Raw genomic sequence first — 20,766 nt, 5'->3', positions numbered from 1 at the left:
AGAACCAAGACCAAGAAAACGTATTTTTCTGTACAATGACACTTCTCTAAGGAATAAAGATCGTAATTAATTTTCAGTATTTTAAAATATATGTAAGTATATGATATGAGAGTTTGTTAAGATTTTACCAGATAGTACAAATGTTTCGCACAGATTTGTATTTGCTTACATAACCGTTATAAATCTTTAAAAAATCGTGTTATAAAAAAACATTCGTAAAAAAAAATATTTTAATTGGAATATCTAAAACTAGTTAACAATAAATTGATAAAGTTGAGCAGTCAAGCATTAAAAAAATAACAATTTCTTAAACTAGATTATATAAACATTAAACATTTCGTAGCGTGAATTGTGCTTAATTGTACTTATTGTCACAAAAATATAATGTGTATGTATTTTTATTTCTTTTATCTTAATGTATTTTTATTTTATAGTAAGATTGCCTGCTACTGTCGATCAGTGAAATCTATTATGCAACAAATTACTATTACCCGTTATCAATTCAGGCTTTAACTTAAAACTTGATTGTCACGCTCCAATTCTGCTTTATATTGACTAAGAGACTTAAGCAATTTATGCCCCTGCGACTGTCTCGTCAAATGAAGCTTCGTGTTCTGATCTTGCCAGCATATATTTGGGCAAAGTGACCCCGAGCTCTGCGTTGTACCGAGGTTCAGTCTCCGACCAAAATGCGGCTTTGGATTCTGCGCCGGCAAACTCTTCAGGCGGTGCAATGTTAGAGACATCAATAATTTTAGCACTTGACTCTGCGTGAGATCCCTCGCTTCGTTTTACTTTTTTAACAGTTTTGGCTACTGGAGAAGTAGCAGCAGCTAGAACTTGTGACGCTTTTTTACGTTTTAATTTTTTACCATTATTTAAAAAAGCCGACTTCGTCGCTGGAGCAGCATTTGTCGCAATAGGTTGACTTTCTGCCGCTTCGCTACCTTCATTGACCGGTTTGGATGTGAATTCTTTAAGTTCTTGGTAAGCTAAATGACTCTGCTTTGGTGCAGATTCAGAAACAAACATGCATTCTTCATTTTTTAGGCCATTTTTATCAACACATTGAAAACATGTCATAGAATTCTTCTGCACTTTCTTGCATGCAGATCTATCTTTTTTTTTAAATTCAGCTAAAACGTGCTCTACATCTTTTTTAGGTTCGTTATCTGAATAGAATCCTGGTAATGCTTTATTATAATCATAAGACTTTGGCTTATCATTCTCAGAACTATCGTCGTTTGTTGCAGTGAGAGCCTCACTGGATTTAGGTTTTGATGAATGAATATAGAAAGACTTATATTTTTCACGAGAATCATCTTTGTCTGCTTCTCTATAACTACTATATGGTTTGTCTACAGCTTCAGAAAATTTTTGAGGAGCTGTTTGATCTTCTTTTGATTCTTGAATTTTTTCAGCCCTCTTTGGTTGGACTGATTTTTCTTCTACTTCATCAGGCTCATCATTACTATCGAACTTTTTTTCTTTAGAATAAGCATATTTATTATTTTTGGGTTCAGCAACGTAAGAACATGACTCGTAATTTCCTCCTGTTTTGGGGTCTTTGCAGGTCATACATGACATACCATCCTTCTTAACTTCCTTACAATTACCTGGATTTTGTTTTATTTCAGCAGCTTGTTTTTCCGATAGCTCTTTTATTCTTTCATACTCTTTATGATCATATCCTGAATCATAGCTATAAGGATACTGATATTTCTTGTCAGAATCTTTCTTCTCTTTATAAGGACTACTATAAGGGCTTTCATCAAAAGCCTTTGGTTTGGATATGTATTCAGCTCTGTAGTTATATGGATCATCCTCTTCATCAGATTCAGCTTTTCTTAAACTTTCCCTGCTTCTGCCTCCTGTATAGCGACGAATGCGAGCGGGCCCTGCAAGATAAGGATTTTGCTTGTAGTTCTGATTACCTTCAAAGTTTTCAATCAATTCTTCTTTGCGATATTCTAAAGGATGATTTACTTCAATATTGACATTGGGCTGAAAATAGGTAGCGACTGTCGGATTATTTTTCAATGTTGCTAAAATTTCTCCCCCCTCAGGCTCTTCATTCTGTTCTGCTTTATAAACTCTATAATTTGGATCGTGTATTGTTCTTATATCATATCGCAAAGGGCTTATTTGCTGTGCGGTGGGAGCTACTTGAGAATTTTGTTGCTGCTTTACTACAATTTTTGCCGACCGTCCATATGGCAAAAAGCTTTGACTTGCAATAGGATTAAAACCAAAGTTATTTGCATCAAATACACTTTCTCTAGGTGCGACTCGACTTTGCAATGAATCAATAGAACTACTAACAACGGTGTCAAATAATTGCGGATATTGACTTTTATCTACTTTGAGAAATGCGGCGGATATTGGACTTGAAGCCAACGACGCTATGCCTGCAAGCACAACATAAAGCGGTATATTACGTTAGATAAGTACACAAAGGAGAATACGGTCTTAAAAAGCAAGAATTAGAACAAAATATAATAAATAGTATTTACATACCAGAATCCTCGCCATTAAAAATTGGTCCAAAATCTAACGATTGCACGAAACTATTTTGTTCTTCAGCGGTAGACACACTGCCATAAACAACCCAAAGAATAAACTGTAAATTTCAAAACATTTATGAAAAAAATATGTATGTTAAATGTATGTTAAGAATTAATATTTGTTAAACAAAGTGATTTTCGTACCAAACATTTTAATTTCAACATTTTGAGGTGGGTATAAACCCAAAGAGGTGTAATTAAAGCTTTATTGCCTCTACTCTATATTTAGATGTATTTCTGTCTTGCGTCGAGATGAAAGTAACGTCATAGAATTACAAAGACAAGGTTTTATAGGCGTCATTATTGCGAAGGGGAAAGATCGGTGCAACCGAGCGCGCGCACCATTCAAGCGTGTCTTGCCGGACAATGTCCGCTTACTCCATCCGACTGACTCTTGGGGTCAATATCTGCAATACACTTCGAAATTATTATAAAATAAATGAACACCATGTGTATGTCAACTAACAAAAAATCTTTTGTAGTCTTTAAAATTTCAATATATTTATCATTGAGGCCATAGTGGCGCAGGGATACAAGCGTACTAAACGCAACGATTGTGGGTTTGATTCCCACTTGGGGAAAAGAATTATTTAATATCTTCATTTCCTCGCCCTAATAACGAGGCAAAACGCGAAGTTGAATTCCGCCACTCAATACACAATGCCTCGAGAATTCGGTGGAAAATGGGGAACGGAAGTGTCTTAATGTAAGCGGAATGTCTTAACAGTAGGTTCCCAAGTTCCCTCTCGACATACGGTGTGAAATTAAGAAAATAAAAAAAAATATATATGATAACATTGTAATTTGTTAAGCATATGTGCAAAGTTTAAGTTTTTTATAGCCAAAAAATAAAATATATGACTGATAATAATTATTAAAAATTCAAGTATTAAAGTTAAAGAAGTAGATGTCATTAAGCAAAATAAAACAAACAATAAGAATAATAAAAAAACCAATTGAATTATTGAACGTCTCGTTAAATCAAATTACTCGAGAAAACATGAATTAAAATATATAAATAGAAATTGTAACACTTTTTGTTTAGATGGTTTCTCGAAAATAATTGTCTCATTAACCGTAAAAAACGTTTCGGTCACGGATTATTTGTAAATTTGATAGATAGTACAATAAGTTAATTAAAAAAAAATCGGTTACATTCAAATATAAATTTTATAAAGAATTTAATTTATTTAAGCTACTTCATTCAGTTCGATATTTCAAAATAGATATTAAAAGTAAGAAATTAAGTATGCGTGTGAAAACCTACTGAAAATAATCAATTAATAGATATACAAAATTAAATAGAATCTACTTTTTTTTACGTTGAACGTAATATTTAATTAGATGTGGTACTGTGAAGTGAAGTGACTTTGAAAGCTAAATTTAACATAGCAGTTATCTAATAATTATTGATTAGCGCTTAGGTAGCATAGGGTGGGACGGACAATGGACAGACGATTTAAAGAAAGTGGCTAGCATCGGATGTATACGAGAAGCTCAAGACCAGGATGGTTGGCACTTGATGACGGAGGCCCACGTTTAGCAGTGGACGGCAATAAGGTAATTAAAAAAAGCAAGTTTTATATAGCCATAGTCAAAACAACAGACAAAATATAGTACACAACTATCATAGACACACACACACGTACGCTCATATCAATTTGATATTTACGTGAATACGGTACGTTTGCAATTAATATTTAGTACTGATGTTTATCATCGGATAAACATCGCTGATCTTACTGAATGGTTTAAGTAATCCCAGTGAGATTTCTTTATGTGCATTGTAATTATGTAAATAGACAAATAAAATAACAGTTATAATCCCATAAAAGTTACTTTAATGTGTTATTAAAGAATACATGGATAAATAATAAATATACATGGAATGAATTATGACAATTCAGATCAAAATGAGATGGTTTGTTTATAATCCCTTCAACTTATCCAATAGACGCTGACCTGCCGGACTCTTATCACTTTCTAAGGAGGTTAATATTGTTTTCTGTAATGGAAAGAAATAAAAATAATAAATATATATATCTTATAACTTTAAAAGTTATATAGTTTTCAGTCATTAAAGTGATATAAACGAGCAGAGAATAATCCTTTTACTTTTATTATATTTATAACGTCCTTTTTTATTACAATCGTTAATTTAGGATATTATAATAAAATATTCCAACAATCTACAGTATTAGTTGATGAATTCTTTTAAGTCATAGTAAAGGTACGCATACCGCGTATTTGTTATTTGAATCCTGAATTTTCTGAGACAAGACCCATAAATTAGTCCCTAAGCTGGCCATAGAAGCTTCTTGAAGATCACCCCTCTTGATGATCCGCCAGAGTAATTCTAAACATAAATTATATTGTTTCTTGGTTTCTTTCGCATCACCCAAAGATTTAAGGACAACCAGTATCTCTTGGCATATGTTAGTTGCATGGTTTTCTATAGCTTCTATGAATTCTTCCTCAGAGCCGTACAATTCATCATTTGATAAAACTAAAAAATATGTATTAGTTTATTAGAAGTTCATTGATAAAACATTTGGCATAAACCCGTGGGCATGTTATACAGAGTGTTTTTGTCACCACCACTTTAAATGAAACCACAGATTTAACTACTCAAATATAAAAGCCTAATACAATAAAAACAAAAGAGATTGTGCCAAAAATGAAAAAGGGTTTTTTTTTCGAACAAAATAATTAATAAAATAATCGTTGTAAAATAAACTGCCATTTATTAAGAACTTACATGCGTCGCACGTATTACAATTTTGGATAAAAATTGTGGAATGAAAAAATAATCCTACGTCGTATCGACGTATCTTAATTTTTTTTCAAGTATGGGTATGAAATATTTTGCTACTCCCGTATCCATCCTGTATATAAGAAGCAACGAAATAGTATTATTTTTATCAGAGCGAATAGTAATAGTTAAATTATTATTTTTCACTCTGATAAAAAGACAAAGCGCGGCGTTCATTTCAGCCACTCAACACGCCATGTCTCGAAAATTGGGAGGGGCGTGGGGAAAGGGGTGTTTTAAAACTAGGTCCTCTCTGCCTTTCCTGCTAAATTTAGGATACAGCTGAAAAAATAGTACCTCCTTCTATATGATAGACGTATGTCTCCTGCGTCATTTGGCAGAGCAGATCTAGTGTCCGCAATAGAATAGTATAGTACTGAGGATCTGTTTTCTTCCAATGAATCCTTTCCATTGTTTTTATAAAACCACTCAGTATGTACGCTTTGCTGTTACTGTCCATGTTGTCCTAGAAAATTGAATTAGCCTGTTTTGAATTATTGTAAGGAGTAAATATGGTTGTAACTCTATTGATTAATGAGTTGAGTTGATAGAGACAGACTGTCTGACTATGACTATATTATCTATGATTTTCAATAACCAAAGTAGAATTATTCGTTAAATCAATTTCAAAATAATATCACTGGGTTTTGTTATATAAACACATAATGACAGTATTCATTAATTCAAATTGAGGAAATTGAGCAAAAAATATAATTTAAACTTTGGAAATAGCAGTGTGGCGTTTCATTTTGCTATTATACAATACACAAAAAAAATCAAATCGATTAATTATTTTTCTAAATGTAAAAAAAACTGACATTAAATAATAGTTAAAATAACATACGCCTGAAGCTAATATAAAAGTGTCTTAAAAAGAAAATAAACAATATACAAATGCACCTATATGTATGGAAATGGCAAAATATTGGAAATACTTACTGGTAATATAAGAAGAGTAGATAGAAAATTGCTGATGAGACCCACCACTCTATCATGTGTGGGTTTATTTTGTCCATCTTCTTGGATGTATTGAGGAATGTCGGGAATTAAGCTGACAAAACTCTTCAAATTTGCCTCAGCTGTTAATAAAAAAAAAAAAATTGTCTAAAAAACCAACAAATTGATTTTGGTTAGATTTCGTCTATAACTACATACAAATTGAATCACCTCTTCTAGAATATTATAAGCATATGGCGTTAAATGAATTCATTGGCTTATTCAAAAAATATATAAAAGTGACTACATATTAAATTTAATATACATTTTCTGCAATATGCATAAAATTTAAATTTTGTTTCCCAAAGATTCGAAATTTTAAAGAGCGAAAAAATGACAATATTAAATTATTCATTTCTCCGAGTGGAAATCGAATCAACCGTCGTGTTTACTGTCTGTCAGACGCTATGCGTTACAACACAATTGCTTCAACTGCACTCCACAGTTAAGATCTCAAATTCGAAAATTGAATGAAGTGTCTTAATACTTGGTTCGCTTCGCTTCGCCCACCTAGCTTTATGCGTGAAACTAAAATAAAACAATAATAATTATAGCGTAGTTATACCCTGTCCGACGCAGGCGCCGAGCAGCGCCACCTGCGCCGTGAGCAGGTGCAGCGCGGCACGCGACGTCACGCACTGCAGCGACGGCGCCGTCACGCTGCAGTACGCGGCACACGCGCGGCAGACCCACGCGCCCGCACCGCCCCCGCCCGCCCGGCACGCCAGCGTGTTTACCAACTACGAGGGTGAAAATTATAAGGATGGATGTAGAACAATTGATATAATTGTATGTCAATTTTTTTTTATTGATTATTATTTTTTAAAGTTTTTTCTACTTTTAGTGACACTTTCACAAATAAATACTAAGCTCAACTAAAGCTTCGCGTACTAAAGCTGTTAATGATATTTTTTCTATGAATGTTTATTCGTCAGCGATTTTGATGTTTTTGACGATTGACTTATTTATGTCAATCTATTTGCTATAATTTTTGCGACCTTGCTTAATTTATGGGAATATTATGGGAAGCGGGACATAAGCATGATTAAATCGGTGTCGTATCTATGTTGCATAGAATGTTTTTTCAGTAACTATTAAAGGTACTACCGAACAAAAAAAATACTATTACTGTTTTAGAAGAAAGATAATACAATCATGATAATAAATAGTCAGTCATGGCGCAGGAGCGCGCACAAGGAGTGACTGTAAATGCGACTGATTGTAGGTTCCATCCCCAAAATAGGAAATGAAATATTAATTTAAATTTATATTTATATTTTTCCGCTCTAGTGTTGAAGCAAGCTCGTCGTTGAGTTCTGCAACTCATAACTAATATAACACATTTTTTTATTATATACTAAAATACTCACATGAACTAGAACTGTAAGCACTGAATCTAGTCTTATAAATGCTGATCGACATTCAACGTAAAAATTCAACTGTTGTTCCAGATCGTCCTGGTACGTGACCGCTTGAATATACTTGTTTATAAGTTCCGCACAAAATTTACTCTCATCTTCTACTGTGACTGCACTATAAATTTCATACGCATAAATTTTTAATTCCAACGAAAACTTATAAACATTATACTACTTATAAATATATATAATATGTAGTATAATATAAATATTATTATAATATAATATAAATATTATACTACTTATAAATATATATAATTATTTGCTGCTACGATCAGCGCCACTGCGTCGGCCTGTAAGAGCGAAGGTTTTGTTGTTGTGTGGATTCGATTTCCGCACGGGGTAATGAATTATCATTTCCCAGTAGTTAAAGAAACAGCAAAGATATTGAATTTTGGAAACATTAGGTATAAGAGGAAAGTAGAGAATCCCACGTGACTTTTTCGTTCCGGGATTATTTACACTAAAAATACATCCTGTTTATTTTGATTATATGTTGCCGTTAGATACACAACATTTTACGATTTGTTGCCAAAAATATATTTATATTTAGATTTAACGACAATTCGAGACATGAATGAATATATATTTGTTTAATATTCCCACTTACTTAATAGAATCGTGAATAATACAGCATAGTCTCATAAGACTAGATATCATAATAGGATCGTCTATTTGAACGGACGTGTATCTTTCAAAGAAAAGTGAGAGGACGGTCTTTGCCATCATCGTACGCGCCGTCGACGACTGCGCCAGTTCTACTAAAGGCATGAATGCATCCTAAAAAAGTAAAAAGCAGAAAGAAAAAGTGTTTAGTCAAAATAAAACATTACATTAAAAAAAATAAAAACCGTCGTGGCCCAAACGAACTTCATCTGGCAGTAAACACAATGATTGTGGTTTCGATTCCCATTCGGGAGTGTGAATTTTCCTCTCTCTGGTAACAGGACAAAGCGCAGCGCTAAGTGCGCCACTGAGGACAAAGTCGAGAATGGACTGTCTTTAATAGGTTCCGTATGCCTACTTTGCTATATACGTGATACATCGGGAAGCTAAGAAATATAAGGCATAATTATGTTACCATTAAAAAAAGTTCCTCAACATCCGGTATGGACTTGAGCATTCTCTTGATGACGGCTTGTATTTGCGAAGAGTAGTCGTCGGCGGGCTTGCCGCATTTTATCATGTAACGTATTGTTCCGCGCAATATCATATTGATATGTTGACTCTAGAATATTATAATCATGTTTACTTTACTAAAACGCAAGAAAATTGAGAAGTCCAATTAAAATCGTCGACTGAAAGAGTATCTTACTTCAAAGTAGTTATCTACTTCAACTTTAGAAATAACAACATATTATTAAATATTTTTACTATTACTTATTTTATCATCCATATCATAATAATAGAATTTTGTAAATGAAAGCAGCATAGAGAAGCTTATCTAAAATAAAATGAAAACTAATCAAGTCATACTTGAATGTAATATTCGGGCCATCCATAAATTTAATTCACACGTTAAGGGATGGGGAAGGGTCTTAAATTTCGTTTCTCCCATTTCGAAATATAATATCTAAGTAAAAAATCGCAAAATTTGTGTAACAAAAATAATAGCGGAACTGCCGTTTTAATTTTATAATTTCTAACTAAAAATTGCAAAGTATGTGACATCACAATAGGGAAAGATCTCATACATGTGACCAGCTGTGACCAGGGAGCAGGGGAGGGGTCAAAAAATTATGAAAATCGTTTAACATAATTTATAGATGGGCCCTTACCGATAATTGTGTGCAAGCAAATTGCAACCAAGGCTCGAGAACTTGTAAGAAATGTGATGTAGACTTCATATTTGTAGCTATTTTCCACCAAGTCTGGCTCAAACTTTCAGCAGAAACAAGTCGATAATTTTCAGCGTGACAGAGGTGCTCGCCGAGCGATGTCAATACTTGATTTAGTAATACTAAAAAAAATAGTAATCATTTATGCTATGAAACAAAAAAACATTCATTATAGTGTACGAATTTGATTATTGTTTCGTAAATATAAATTTATTATAAAAGTATTACTATTTATATATTTATTTATAAAAATCACTCGCACAAAACCCATCTTTCAATCCATCATCTGCCGTCGTCATTCTTCAATTACTCTAACCGTTGGATCAATCGATGTATCATTGATATGATTGTTACAATCGATTGATATGATTGTCACAATCGATGCATCATTGATATGATGCATCGATTGTGACTACATTTTTTTCAGCTTCACGCTGTATCCCACATATAAGGGTAGACAGAGGGATTCTAGTGTTAAGACAATCTGTTGCCCTCTCCATTTTACGTTATTGAGTTCAATATCAGAGCAAGGAAATTAAAATAATTTATTCCCAGAAGTGGGAATGGAACTCGCCACCGTCACGTTTCGCGTAACGACCACACGCCTCGAGTCCATAACGGATAATGACAGTGATTCCTCATGGAGGATATTTTTCATTCCTATCTACTTATAAATTAAATCAGCTTCACGCCGTATCCCGCACACAGCAGTGTAAGCAGATGTGTAACGGAGTGTTTTAATACTAGGTTAGGTAGGTAGGTACTAGGTTCCCTAGTATTAAAACACTCCGTTCCCCACTTTCCGCCTAATTCTGGAGTTGAGCGGAACTCAACGCCCCACTTTTGCCTCGACACCAGAGTGAAGAAATAAAAATTTAAGTAAATATTTCATCTCTTCGAGTGGGGATAGTTATCTTTTCTTGCACAAAATTTTTTTTATAAAAAAGACAAAAACAGAAAGATAAAATACCCATATGATCTGCAGATTTTTGTATAATTTCTAGAATGGTTGCTGATTTTGATGTAATACTCGTAGAATTGAAAGCCGAAACCAAACAGCAAAGTAAAAGTTCACTGGAAAAAAGGCGGAAAACTTATATTGTGAATAAATTTCTGTAATTTGCAAAAATTAACGCAACATTGTAGGTCGAATCCCACTCAGGAGAACTAAATATTTTCAGCTAAAAAAATATTTTATAACCAAATATTTTCAGCATTAAGCTACTTTCTTCACAGATTTACTTTCCGTTCTTCAGACTTTCTGTTCTTCACAGATTTTTTACGTCTAAGTATATAGAAGAATATCTCCAATTTATTTATTTTTTTGGTCAAGCCATATTTCTATTGGGTTAATAAGCTATTCCATATCATGCAGTGTCTTTATGGGCTGAAGTGGAGAATAGAGTGACTCAGCACTAAGCTCACTTTCTTACTGTTTAAAGTGTGTTATGAGTATTAAATAATCATAGTCGCTCATTTTTTTTAACATCACGCTGTATCGCGCACGTAACAGTGTAGGCAGAGGGAACCTGGGCACCTAGAGTGAAGGGAGGAAATGAAAATATTAAATATTTCCTCGAACGGGAATCAAGCCTACAATCTGTCACTCACATTTACAGTAGAAAGATCGCGCCCCTGCTCCACGACTGGCCGCAACAGTTCTCTAGAAGAGATAACTCATTTTTTTTTATAATTAAGTAGAATTTTATTTACCTGTTTTCTGTTTTTTGACAATGTTGCAGTAATTCTTCCAAAAGTATAGTCTCATTTTTAGTCGAGTTTAACGTTCCGAAAAGCAGCCAATCCACAGCTGGAATGTAAAGGCTGAGATATTGGTCGGCAGTTAATAATTGAGTTCCAAATTTTTTTGCCATGGCTGGATGGAAAATCTAAAAGGAATATCTTTACATTTTAATATTTTTTTTTTTGCTTTACACTATATCCCGCATAAAGCAAAGTAGGTAAGTAGTAACAAGGGAGCTAGTGTTAAAACACTCCTTTCCACTTTATGCCCAATTTTTTAGACTGCGTGTAAACACAGCGTTTCGTCTTGTTACCAGAGCAAGAAAACGAAAATAATTCTTTGTCGCGAGTGGCAACCAACCTTCAAATCGCATTCACAGTCAGACGTTAATATATTTATAATTTTTATGGCAGTATGAAACTGGGGAATAAAGAATTTTCTCAATAAAAAATTACTGCCGTAAACGGCGGAAATGGCGGTTGACTAAGTGACGATGACGCATTCTCTTAAAAATGTGTAGAAAGTAGGGAACTGCCTACCTTGCTATCTACAGAATACAGTGTAAAGCTAAGAAAAAAGATATTTAATGTATAAAATGTTCTAATTAAATTGCTAAGAATACTTATTTGTCTTCTTTAATTATTGTTTTTTTTTGTATGCAAGAAAGATACTATTCTACAATTAAATGAGTTGGATCTAATACTAAAAACATTGACTTGAATCTTAGTCCTCTTATGTAGTAATATTAATTTGAATTAATTGTTTAGTATATTGTTAATATTGTTGTTAATATTGTTAATATACTAAACAATTTATTAAAATTAATAGTTTTAGTTTATTTTAACCTATTCATATATTTTTACCATAACAATAAACACTTCATCTTACCATAACAATAAAATATGTACCTGTTGATATTCATCCAAAAACTCCTTTAAGTTATCATAAAAGTAGCATTCACTATCTTTTCCAAGCAATTTAGAGGCTACTTTACATAAATACACTCTCACATAAATAGCTACAAGGGGATTCCCAATTCCCCTGATCATTGTTGTGAGTCTGACAATAGTAGGTTTTATTTCATCTTTAGAAATGAACACGTAACACTTAAGTAATGCCATCTCCATATACAAACGTGGTAGGAGCTCCCTTATTGACGCCATTTTAAACATCCAATTCTGACATGTTTCTCTGGCAGAGTCAGGAATATTGGCATACATAATATTTTCAAACTCTACTTCAGCATTACTGAAAAAAATATTGTAATAAGCTGTATTAAACTGTTTGCTTTACGTTATTTGTTAATTAGTGTAAAGATTTTCGTGACAACTTTTTTAAAAAAAATCGTGTTAAAAAGAAATATAATTTATAGACTTACCCAAAACTTTTATTTTTTAAGCGATCAAAAACCAAAGTGCCAAAATTATCCAATACATCACTAATTAATACAAATTTGCTGGGATAAAATTGCATCACATTTATATCTGAAAGTAATTTAGAACATTGAATGGCTATTTTGAAAGCTTTCACTCTTTGTTCTGTATCCCAAGCCTGTAAGATGAATATTTTTATATGATCAACCCTTAAACAAAAATAAAATAAACTAACCAAGTAATCAAATAAATAATAAATAGTAAAATACAGAGCTTTCAAAACAAAATACCTTTTTAATTTCATCATTAAGCATATGAATTTTGGTTACAAATTCCTGTTGACTCAGACCCATTGTTTTTCTTACACTAGATTCATCAAAATCATCAAGTTGTTCCAATCTATGTTTAACTTTTTCATTAAGATTTGATACCTGTCTCAAAAGTGCTGAAAAAGAACTAACTTAAAACAAAAAAAAACAAAAAAGAAAGAAGAGATTAGTAAATACACAAAATGCATAATCATATTTAATATACAATTTACATAGAAACAAATAAAGCAATCTTCATTCAGATGGATATTTAGAAAATAAAACAAAATATATTTTTGTAACAATGCCTGTAAGATACATTTAACAAATATTATTGGACAACCCAATAATCCAACTGAGAAATTTATAATACATGTGTAGTAAAGAAAATTAGAAAATAACATAACAATTATGCAAAAACATTATAAAAGATATTGGATGTTGCTATTTACTCTAGGAAAAAAAAGTAATTTCTTTATTTGTTTTTATATGATTCAAATATGTACATAACTTACCTTTCTCCCCTCCTGGCAGAAAACTGCTAATAATTGTCAATTTTTCACCTGTAGTATATTTATTTAGTATAGCTAAGCGTTTTACATTCCAAGTTCTATTATAATTAATTAAAGTATTGCTTTTATCTATAGGATCTTCATTCTACAATAAAATATATGTTTTTAAGTGAGACATTGTGCTGCTGTGATTGCAGTAGGACCCCCACAGGGTGAATGTACTCTTTTAATTACCAACAACTCAAGTAACAAGACAAAGCACCTTGTTAAGTTCCTGTGCCAACACACAGTATTGGGAGGTAAGTGGAGAACAGAGTCTTAACACTAGGTTCCCTCAGCCTACTATATATATATATTTCAAAAGTTAAAAGAAAAATAATACCAGTTTAAAATATGTACCGCAGAATTATTTACAATTTCTCTTTGACAACTTCATGTCATGATTTAAATTATTTTTAAACTCACATTCTCTAAATCCATTTGTTCAAATCTTAATAAAGGATCCATTTCCTCAAAAGGTGAACTCCACTTCTCAATGTTTTCTATAAAACTTTTATTAGAGCTTAATCTCTGAAACATTAATTTAATAAATTTTAACTATCTGGAAATAGTAATAAATTAATAATACAACAATAACAAACATACAATATTAATTATTTCTTGTTTGAATGGATGATTCGTAGTGAGTATACTTGGATAATTTTGTTTACTTTGCCGATTCTTAGCAGATGACCTAAAAAGCAAAATATATTATGGATCTTAGCATTTCGCTAAAGAGGGTGTATTTTATTTTAACCATTTTTACCATTTATAATAAGCAGGCATTGTCGAATATTTTATTTATTATTTATATTTCATAAGTCTATTTTAACTTTATTTCAATACTAATCAAATAGAACAATTAAAAGCGTTTTTATTTTAGCAGACATATTTTATACATTATCTTATGGATACAAATGTTTGCTTTACACTTATTTTTTTTTTTAAATAAGTATAAATTTCACATATTCATTAAATAGAAAAGTATTAAATTCGAATAATAATCTCTTTCATTTGGTAATTTCTGATAAGTGAAGTTGGAACTAGACATGGGCGTTACGTAGCGTCACTAGTTTCAGAAACTGCTTACAAGCCAAATCACGGCATAACTAGTTTCGGGCTGTCGTCGAAACTAGTGATTGTGATGATTCGGAGCTACGCGGTGATTGTGAGCTACGCGGTTATTCGAAACTACATACATGTTGCGTTGTGGTTATGTGTCTGTACACATAGCCATTATTTCACATACGTAGTTTCATGAGAGTAAGCAGTAAGCACTAATCAAGTTACATCGACACTAGCACAGTTGTATCTCGCTCTATTATAGTACGTACCGCAACAAAAAAGAGACGAGAATAGGCGAATTTGATTGATAAGCTACAAACATCGTACTTTTTTGTATTATACACCCAATGAAACGAAAAAGCGATTCTAAACTGTAAATGCAGAAGTTAAACTATATTATTTATAGTTTTATGAAAATTCCAAGAAAAAATCATATTATTTTTATTAGCTACATTGACACTTATGTAGTTGCATCTTGCTCTATTTTAGTACGTTTCGCAAGAAAAAAAGAGACGACAGTAGTTTAATATGTATGCATTAATGCAATTTGATCGATTATTATTTTATATCGATAATTAAAAAATAAATTCTGCCTCGACACCAGAGCGAAGAAATGAAAATATAAATGTAAATAAATATTTAATTTCCTCGATTGGGGCTCGAACCCGCAACCGTCGCGTTACAGCCACGCCCTTGTGCCGCTGCGCCACGATGGTGGATTTTAACCAATTCCGAGTTTTTTTTGTTTAGCGTGACGTAGCTTTCCTAATGTTTATTATTTATTAAAAGAGGTTCGGTTACAATGGCTTGCGACGTTCACTTCACACTTGTATATCTTAAGCACATTGGGATTTTTTATGCGATCTACTAACACTTTTAAGAATTCCGAGAAACGAGGTTCGCTACAAAAAATTGAGGCGTAAACCCATCACTTAATAGAACTTTGAATGTTGATAATAAATTAGCGCAAAAATCTGAATTTGATGTTTTTAATGATTCCTTACGTTTGTATAAAGCTCAACAGAAAAAATATTTTATATACGTAATAAAGAATCCATAACTGAGCTTACAATTTTTATAACTTTTTTTAAGATCTTAATTTTGGTTTTGTATTTTGTTATTTTTTTTTGTTTTATGTTTAGCTATATAGCAATAGTGCAGGCTGCTAAAATTAATTACTTTTTAAATGTTTTTAATTTTAAGTCTTTTAAAGTTTTATTGTATACTTTATTTTAATTATGCAAACAAAAATTCTGAAATGGTCAGCGAATAAAGGCTTTATTTATTTATATTCAGTAGTAAAATTTTAAAATTTAATTTTAATTCAAATACTAGATAAATAAATCAACTTCACGCTATTTCCCACACACAGCAGGGTAGGCAGAGGGAACCTAGTGTAACACTCTGTTACACTAGGTTCCCCACTTTCTGCCGAATTCTGGAGGCATTGCGTGTTGAGTGGCAGAACTCAACTCCGCGCTTTACCTCGACACCAGAGCGAAGAAATGAAAATATTAATTTAAATAAATATTTCATCTCCTCGAGTGGGGATTGAACCCATAACCATCTGGTTTTTACCTCAAGTTTGGTCTCAAGTTTCATCCAATTTTAAACCATAATATTTTGCTATTACGTGTCAGTTTCGCGTTTATGTTTTTTTTTTGTATTTTTAAATTTCTTTTTCCATTCTGTAAGTGTAAAATTATTCCCTCTTTTTGAATGTATTTTGTGTGTAAATTTTTTGTTTTCACTTAATTTGGAATTTTAATTTCACTCCGTAATTAAATATATCAATCAGCGAAAATACTATATAAAATTCTATATATTAAAAATATATAATATAATAAAGTGTGTATAAAAAAATATATAAAAATAATTGTATATAAAATAAATTAATAAATAATTACATTTTAGTAGCAAGATATTGTAATTTAACCTAAAACGTTTTCAATCATAACTATTAAAGTAATCGTATTAAACTTACAACGGCTTATGAAGCATTTGTAACCAGTTACAGAAATAACTAGTTTCTGAAACTAGCTACGCGTCACCCCGAAACTAGTGATCACCGGTTATGCTTAAAAGACGTTACGGCCCATGTCTAGTTGGAACTATGGAAGTTATAGTTGATAACAAATAGGTGACAAATATGGCATGTCAATTGTCAATTCAAGCGATCGAGTTTCTAGTTAACGCAATTAAAAATTGTATCAAATGAAATCGAGTTGAATTTATAACACATAGCATTTACATCCTAAAATTTATAAATTGTTGTGACCGCTGCGCTGGCATAATAAATTTTATTGTTTTTAAGTATTTATAGGTCCACTCCATTCTACGTAGCATCACTAAAATAAATGGGAATACACATCACTATTATAAAGCAAGACATCCCTCTTGTATTATGTATTATTTGAGTATTATCTATAATTCTTTATCTGTGGTTTGACTTTTGCTTTTTGTATTTTTGACTTTTAATTATTTTGATCATTTCAATTTGTTATTCATGCAATTGATATTACAGTAGTAGATTGTTATTAAAGTAGTAATTTTTTTAATATGTGACCTTCATTTAAATTAAACATAATTAGTATAATGATTCCACTAAGTTCAAACTATTTATTTGTCAATAAAATTACTTACACATACTTTACACACTTTGGCACATTATCAACAAAACTAAAGACGTGTATATTACCAAAAATAGTTAAAGGCCATAGCAAACTTCCTAGGATTTTTGTTACATAAAGAATAGACAACTAAGTTTTCATAACCTGAAAATGGCTGCTTTCAGTAAAAATGTGTACGCAATTTTTAAAAAATATCCCTTACTAAGGGGTATGATTTCGTATGGTATAATGTGGCCTACATCATGTTTCATACAACAAACTTTTGAAGGAAAACGCTTTGGTAAGTTGTTCCTGGTTTTTTTTAACAATAGTAAAGTGATCATCAAATAGTTATTGTAATGTAGTATTATTAAATGCAGTAACTTTACTGAGTATTGATTTAATTATTTCATATTGTAATTATTTTTATGCTTGCAGATTCAGAAAATAAATATGATTGGCTTAGATGTGCCCGTTTTGGTATATATGGGTCATGCTATGTAGCTCCAACGTTATATAGTTGGTTGACTGTAGCTAATATAATGTGGCCTGGAAGTTCTATTAAAGCTGCATTTATTAAGGTGACAACAATTTTTAGCTTCACATTGTATTCCGCACATAAAAGAGTATTCAGAGGAAACTTGGGAACCTAGGATCCATTTCCATTATGACAGGACGCAACTAGACTAGATGTCTGCTAAAAATATTATAACCACGAGTGTAATCCAGTTTATTTTAACATAGATACCTGTTAAAAGTAAATGAGCTGTTAACCACATGTATGTCATTATATACTTTATATAATACATAATCTTGTTATGAAAGTAGTACTTTGCAGTAAAAGACATTGTTACATCACACTATTTTAGGTATTTTTTTCTAAATAAATTATTTTTTTATATACTAATAATTATGGTCAATTTAGAATATTCAAATTACAAGCTCGAAAGTGAGAACAGAGAGTTATAATTTAAATATGACCTACCAATTATTATTTATTAATAATACTCATTTGTCTTGTTTAAAATAAAGCTTTATATCAGTCATACTTAATACATTTAAGATTTTTAATGTGACATGGCTTAATTTTACAACTTTAGCAGAATTCATCAATTATAATTAAAACTCAGCAACTTATTATAATTTAAACATTTCTGACAATTGTTTGTATAGTGATTAAATTGCCTAGTATAGTGATTAAATTGCTTAATTGTATAGTGATTACAATGATAGCACATTGCCTTGACATGGTTAGCAATGCTGCACTAATTTTCACACACTAAGGCATTTTTTAACATTTTTTAAAAACATGAAAAAATGTATAAGGTATAAGGATCATTAGGTGTATTACTTCTATCAATAAAGTCTCTTGGGGTAAAAAAAATCATAAATTAGATATAAACAAATACAAAATAACTTTTAAATAACGTGTATACTACTTCTTGTACCTATTTAATTTTTAGCAGTTCTTGTTGACCAGTGTATTAAGAAGTCACTTCTTACAGTTACATTCTTGTGGCCACACTTAGCAGGGTAAGCATAGGGAACCTGGTAACCTAGTTTTACCTATTAAACCACTTCTGTTCCCTGTCTCTACATTACATGATAAGTGGTGAAACTCAACAGTGCACTAAAGCGCAGTGAGATACTTTGTCACCAGAGCAAGAACATGAACCTATTAAATATTTCAATACCTTGAATGGGAATCACACAGACAACTGTTGTGTTGACAGTCACAGTTTTGTGCTCTTGTGTAAATGACTGCCTCAGAATAGAACTTAAACTTAAAAAAAGCTATTTACATGGGTTTTGTGTTGATTTTCTGGTTTATAATTTCTCAGAAATTAATTTCTTGTTTATTATAGATATTTATCGGTTATTTTTTCAGACATTTCTTGAAAGCATTACTTATACACCATTTGCAATGCTCAGCTTCTATTTCTGCATGAGCTTGCTGGAACTGAAGCCATTTAATGAAGCTGTGGCTGAAGTGAGAACAAAATTCTTGCCTACCTATAAAGTGAGTATAACATAAGCAATTAATACTTAAATGAAAAAAAAACCATTTCTTTTATTTACATATATGTTTAATTGTTTTAGATTGGAGTATCTACTTGGCCTATTGTAGCAATGATTAATTTCTGCTTTATACCACCGAAAAACAGGGTACCATTTATAAGTGCATGTAGTCTTATATGGACATGCTTTCTTGCCTACATGCAACAATTGGATAAAGATAACATGCCAGTAAAAAATCCTAATAAGTTGTTGAAAATATAGATTTATTTTGTCAGCATATCTCTAAAACGCAATAGCAGTATTAAACTAGTATTGAAATAGTCATCATAATAATAACCCAATATATGCAACATCATTCTTTTCAAATATATATGTTTTTTTATTCATTTTGACATTTTATAAAATTGGGCAATTATTATGTTAACATATTACCGTTCTTATTACATATCTGTTTGAAAATAGGAGATTCTCTCATTCAGTGTTTTTAAGAAATATGTTATGCTTTATTTATTTACATATTTTGCAATACATGTAGTATTGCCAAAACGCAATATTATTTATTGTCACCTCAAGTTGTACTATTTAATTTTAGTTTTAAAATATACATATATGGACTATGTTATAACTTCATGTAAAATTTCAAAGGGCTGTGTAAAATTTCAATGAGTGTTTTAACTAATCAAACTGTGGCTGAAGAATATTTGATAAAGTGCAAATCCTGCTGGATCTGATGGATCAGTGTGGATTTGTACACTTTAAAACTGTGGAATGTATCGAAATCTCAAAATATTTTTCATTACATGAATTCATATAATAAAATATATTTTTAAATCATAAAATAGGATACAGGAAAACAACATTCAGGTGTAATATTTACACTATGTTAAAATATATGTTATAGACAATATTGATCTGTGCATGTGATAATAATACTGTCTGTAAGACAATAAATCTAATTTAGTTCCTAATTAGTAAATTTTTAGTTTTGTTAAGAATAATCATGAATATTATTTATCATACCTTTTCTTAACACTTGCAATATAATTGCGTATCTATTTAAATTTGCCTATGTATATTATATCTATATATATTATATCTAATAAGATTACTACAAATTGAGTAATTAAATAAATCAAGACGAAGTGTTTATAAGATTATAGTTGCCTATTATATTTTTGTTAATATTTTAACCCAAATTTTTAAAATGTACTACTATATAGATATAGTTATGTTACAAATATATTTTTTGAAAACTGTAATACCTATATTTATACATTTAAAAAATGTTTATTTTTGGACTTGTTGAAAATATATTTATTTAATCAACTATATATTTTTTTTCCATACACAATATGTACCTTATGATAAAACATTGTGCACGTTGTTATTTTTTAACCATGTCTCTGACTTTTTTTCAAAGATTTCAATATAAAAATATGCGTAAAAATCATATAATATATATAATGAGA

At 31.2% G+C, this 20,766-nt stretch overlaps 3 protein-coding genes across 6 annotated transcripts; 1 reads left to right on the top strand and 2 right to left on the bottom strand.

The window, feature by feature from the left end:
* Positions 1-216: 216 nt before the first annotated feature.
* Positions 217-3,337, bottom strand: LOC146527680 (uncharacterized). Of its 2 annotated transcripts, none has more exons than XM_085204641.1 (3): positions 2,709-3,337; positions 2,518-2,620; positions 217-2,408 (listed from the first exon to the last, which is right to left on the bottom strand). In XM_085204641.1, exons 1-3 carry the CDS (start codon positions 2,727-2,729, stop codon positions 574-576), a joined length of 1,959 nt encoding a protein of 652 aa, XP_085060767.1. In that variant the 5' UTR covers positions 2,730-3,337; the 3' UTR covers positions 217-573. The 2 variants fall into 2 exon arrangements, with proteins under 2 accessions (XP_085060767.1, XP_085060768.1); XM_085204642.1 differs by having other exon boundaries at positions 217-1,898; positions 2,709-3,067.
* Positions 3,338-4,382: 1,045 nt separating this feature from the next.
* On the bottom strand, positions 4,383-15,052 carry LOC146527679 (VPS35 endosomal protein-sorting factor-like). 3 transcript variants are annotated; one of them, XM_085204638.1, is made up of 18 exons: positions 14,371-15,052; positions 14,211-14,298; positions 14,031-14,135; positions 13,569-13,710; positions 13,036-13,205; positions 12,751-12,923; positions 12,281-12,620; positions 11,342-11,517; positions 10,599-10,702; positions 9,569-9,750; positions 8,872-9,018; positions 8,401-8,570; positions 7,743-7,905; positions 6,938-7,112; positions 6,316-6,455; positions 5,674-5,842; positions 4,805-5,070; positions 4,383-4,569 (listed from the first exon to the last, which is right to left on the bottom strand). In XM_085204638.1, the coding sequence occupies exons 1-18, from the start codon at positions 14,388-14,390 to the stop codon at positions 4,492-4,494; spliced, it is 2,808 nt and encodes a 935-aa protein (XP_085060764.1). In that variant the 5' UTR covers positions 14,391-15,052; the 3' UTR covers positions 4,383-4,491. The 3 variants fall into 3 exon arrangements, with proteins under 3 accessions (XP_085060764.1, XP_085060765.1, XP_085060766.1); XM_085204639.1 differs by having other exon boundaries at positions 13,036-13,190; positions 14,371-15,049; XM_085204640.1 differs by lacking the exons at positions 13,569-13,710; positions 14,031-14,135; positions 14,211-14,298; positions 14,371-15,052 and having other exon boundaries at positions 12,751-12,954; positions 13,036-13,184.
* Positions 15,053-17,092: 2,040 nt separating this feature from the next.
* On the top strand, positions 17,093-20,623 carry LOC146527678 (PXMP2/4 family protein 4-like). The gene is made up of 4 exons (XM_085204647.1): positions 17,093-17,579; positions 17,717-17,859; positions 19,167-19,298; positions 19,379-20,623. Exons 1-4 carry the CDS (start codon positions 17,450-17,452, stop codon positions 19,556-19,558), a joined length of 585 nt encoding a protein of 194 aa, XP_085060773.1. The 5' UTR covers positions 17,093-17,449; the 3' UTR covers positions 19,559-20,623.
* The last annotated feature ends 143 nt before the right edge of the window (positions 20,624-20,766 follow it).

Source organism: Heliconius melpomene, chromosome 20, assembly GCF_056956725.1.
Source record: "Heliconius melpomene rosina isolate 202511_hmr_F chromosome 20, ASM5695672v1, whole genome shotgun sequence".
NCBI lineage: Eukaryota > Metazoa > Arthropoda > Insecta > Lepidoptera > Nymphalidae > Heliconius > Heliconius melpomene.
The sequence above is the reverse complement of the archived record's forward strand: the minus strand, read 5'-3'. Positions and strand labels throughout refer to the sequence as shown.

Coding starts and splice junctions, on each gene's coding strand:
- LOC146527678 (XM_085204647.1), top strand. CDS start 17,450: ATGGCTGCTTTCAGTAAAAATGTGTACGCAATTTTTAAAAAATATCCC. Junction 17,580..17,716: donor TTTTGAAGGAAAACGCTTTG/GTAAGTTGTTCC, acceptor TTATGCTTGCAG/ATTCAGAAAATAAATATGAT. Junction 17,860..19,166: donor TTAAAGCTGCATTTATTAAG/GTGACAACAATT, acceptor TTATTTTTTCAG/ACATTTCTTGAAAGCATTAC.
- LOC146527679 (XM_085204638.1), bottom strand. CDS start 14,390: ATGCCTGCTTATTATAAATG. Junction 8,571..8,871: donor TTGAGGAACTTTTTTTAATG/GTAACATAATTA, acceptor TTACTTTTTTAG/GATGCATTCATGCCTTTAGT. Junction 6,456..6,937: donor CGGCGCCTGCGTCGGACAGG/GTATAACTACGC, acceptor TTTTATTAACAG/CTGAGGCAAATTTGAAGAGT.
- LOC146527680 (XM_085204641.1), bottom strand. CDS start 2,729: ATGTTGAAATTAAAATGTTTG. Junction 2,621..2,708: donor TGTTGAAATTAAAATGTTTG/GTACGAAAATCA, acceptor TGAAATTTACAG/TTTATTCTTTGGGTTGTTTA. Junction 2,409..2,517: donor TTTTAATGGCGAGGATTCTG/GTATGTAAATAC, acceptor TTGTGCTTGCAG/GCATAGCGTCGTTGGCTTCA.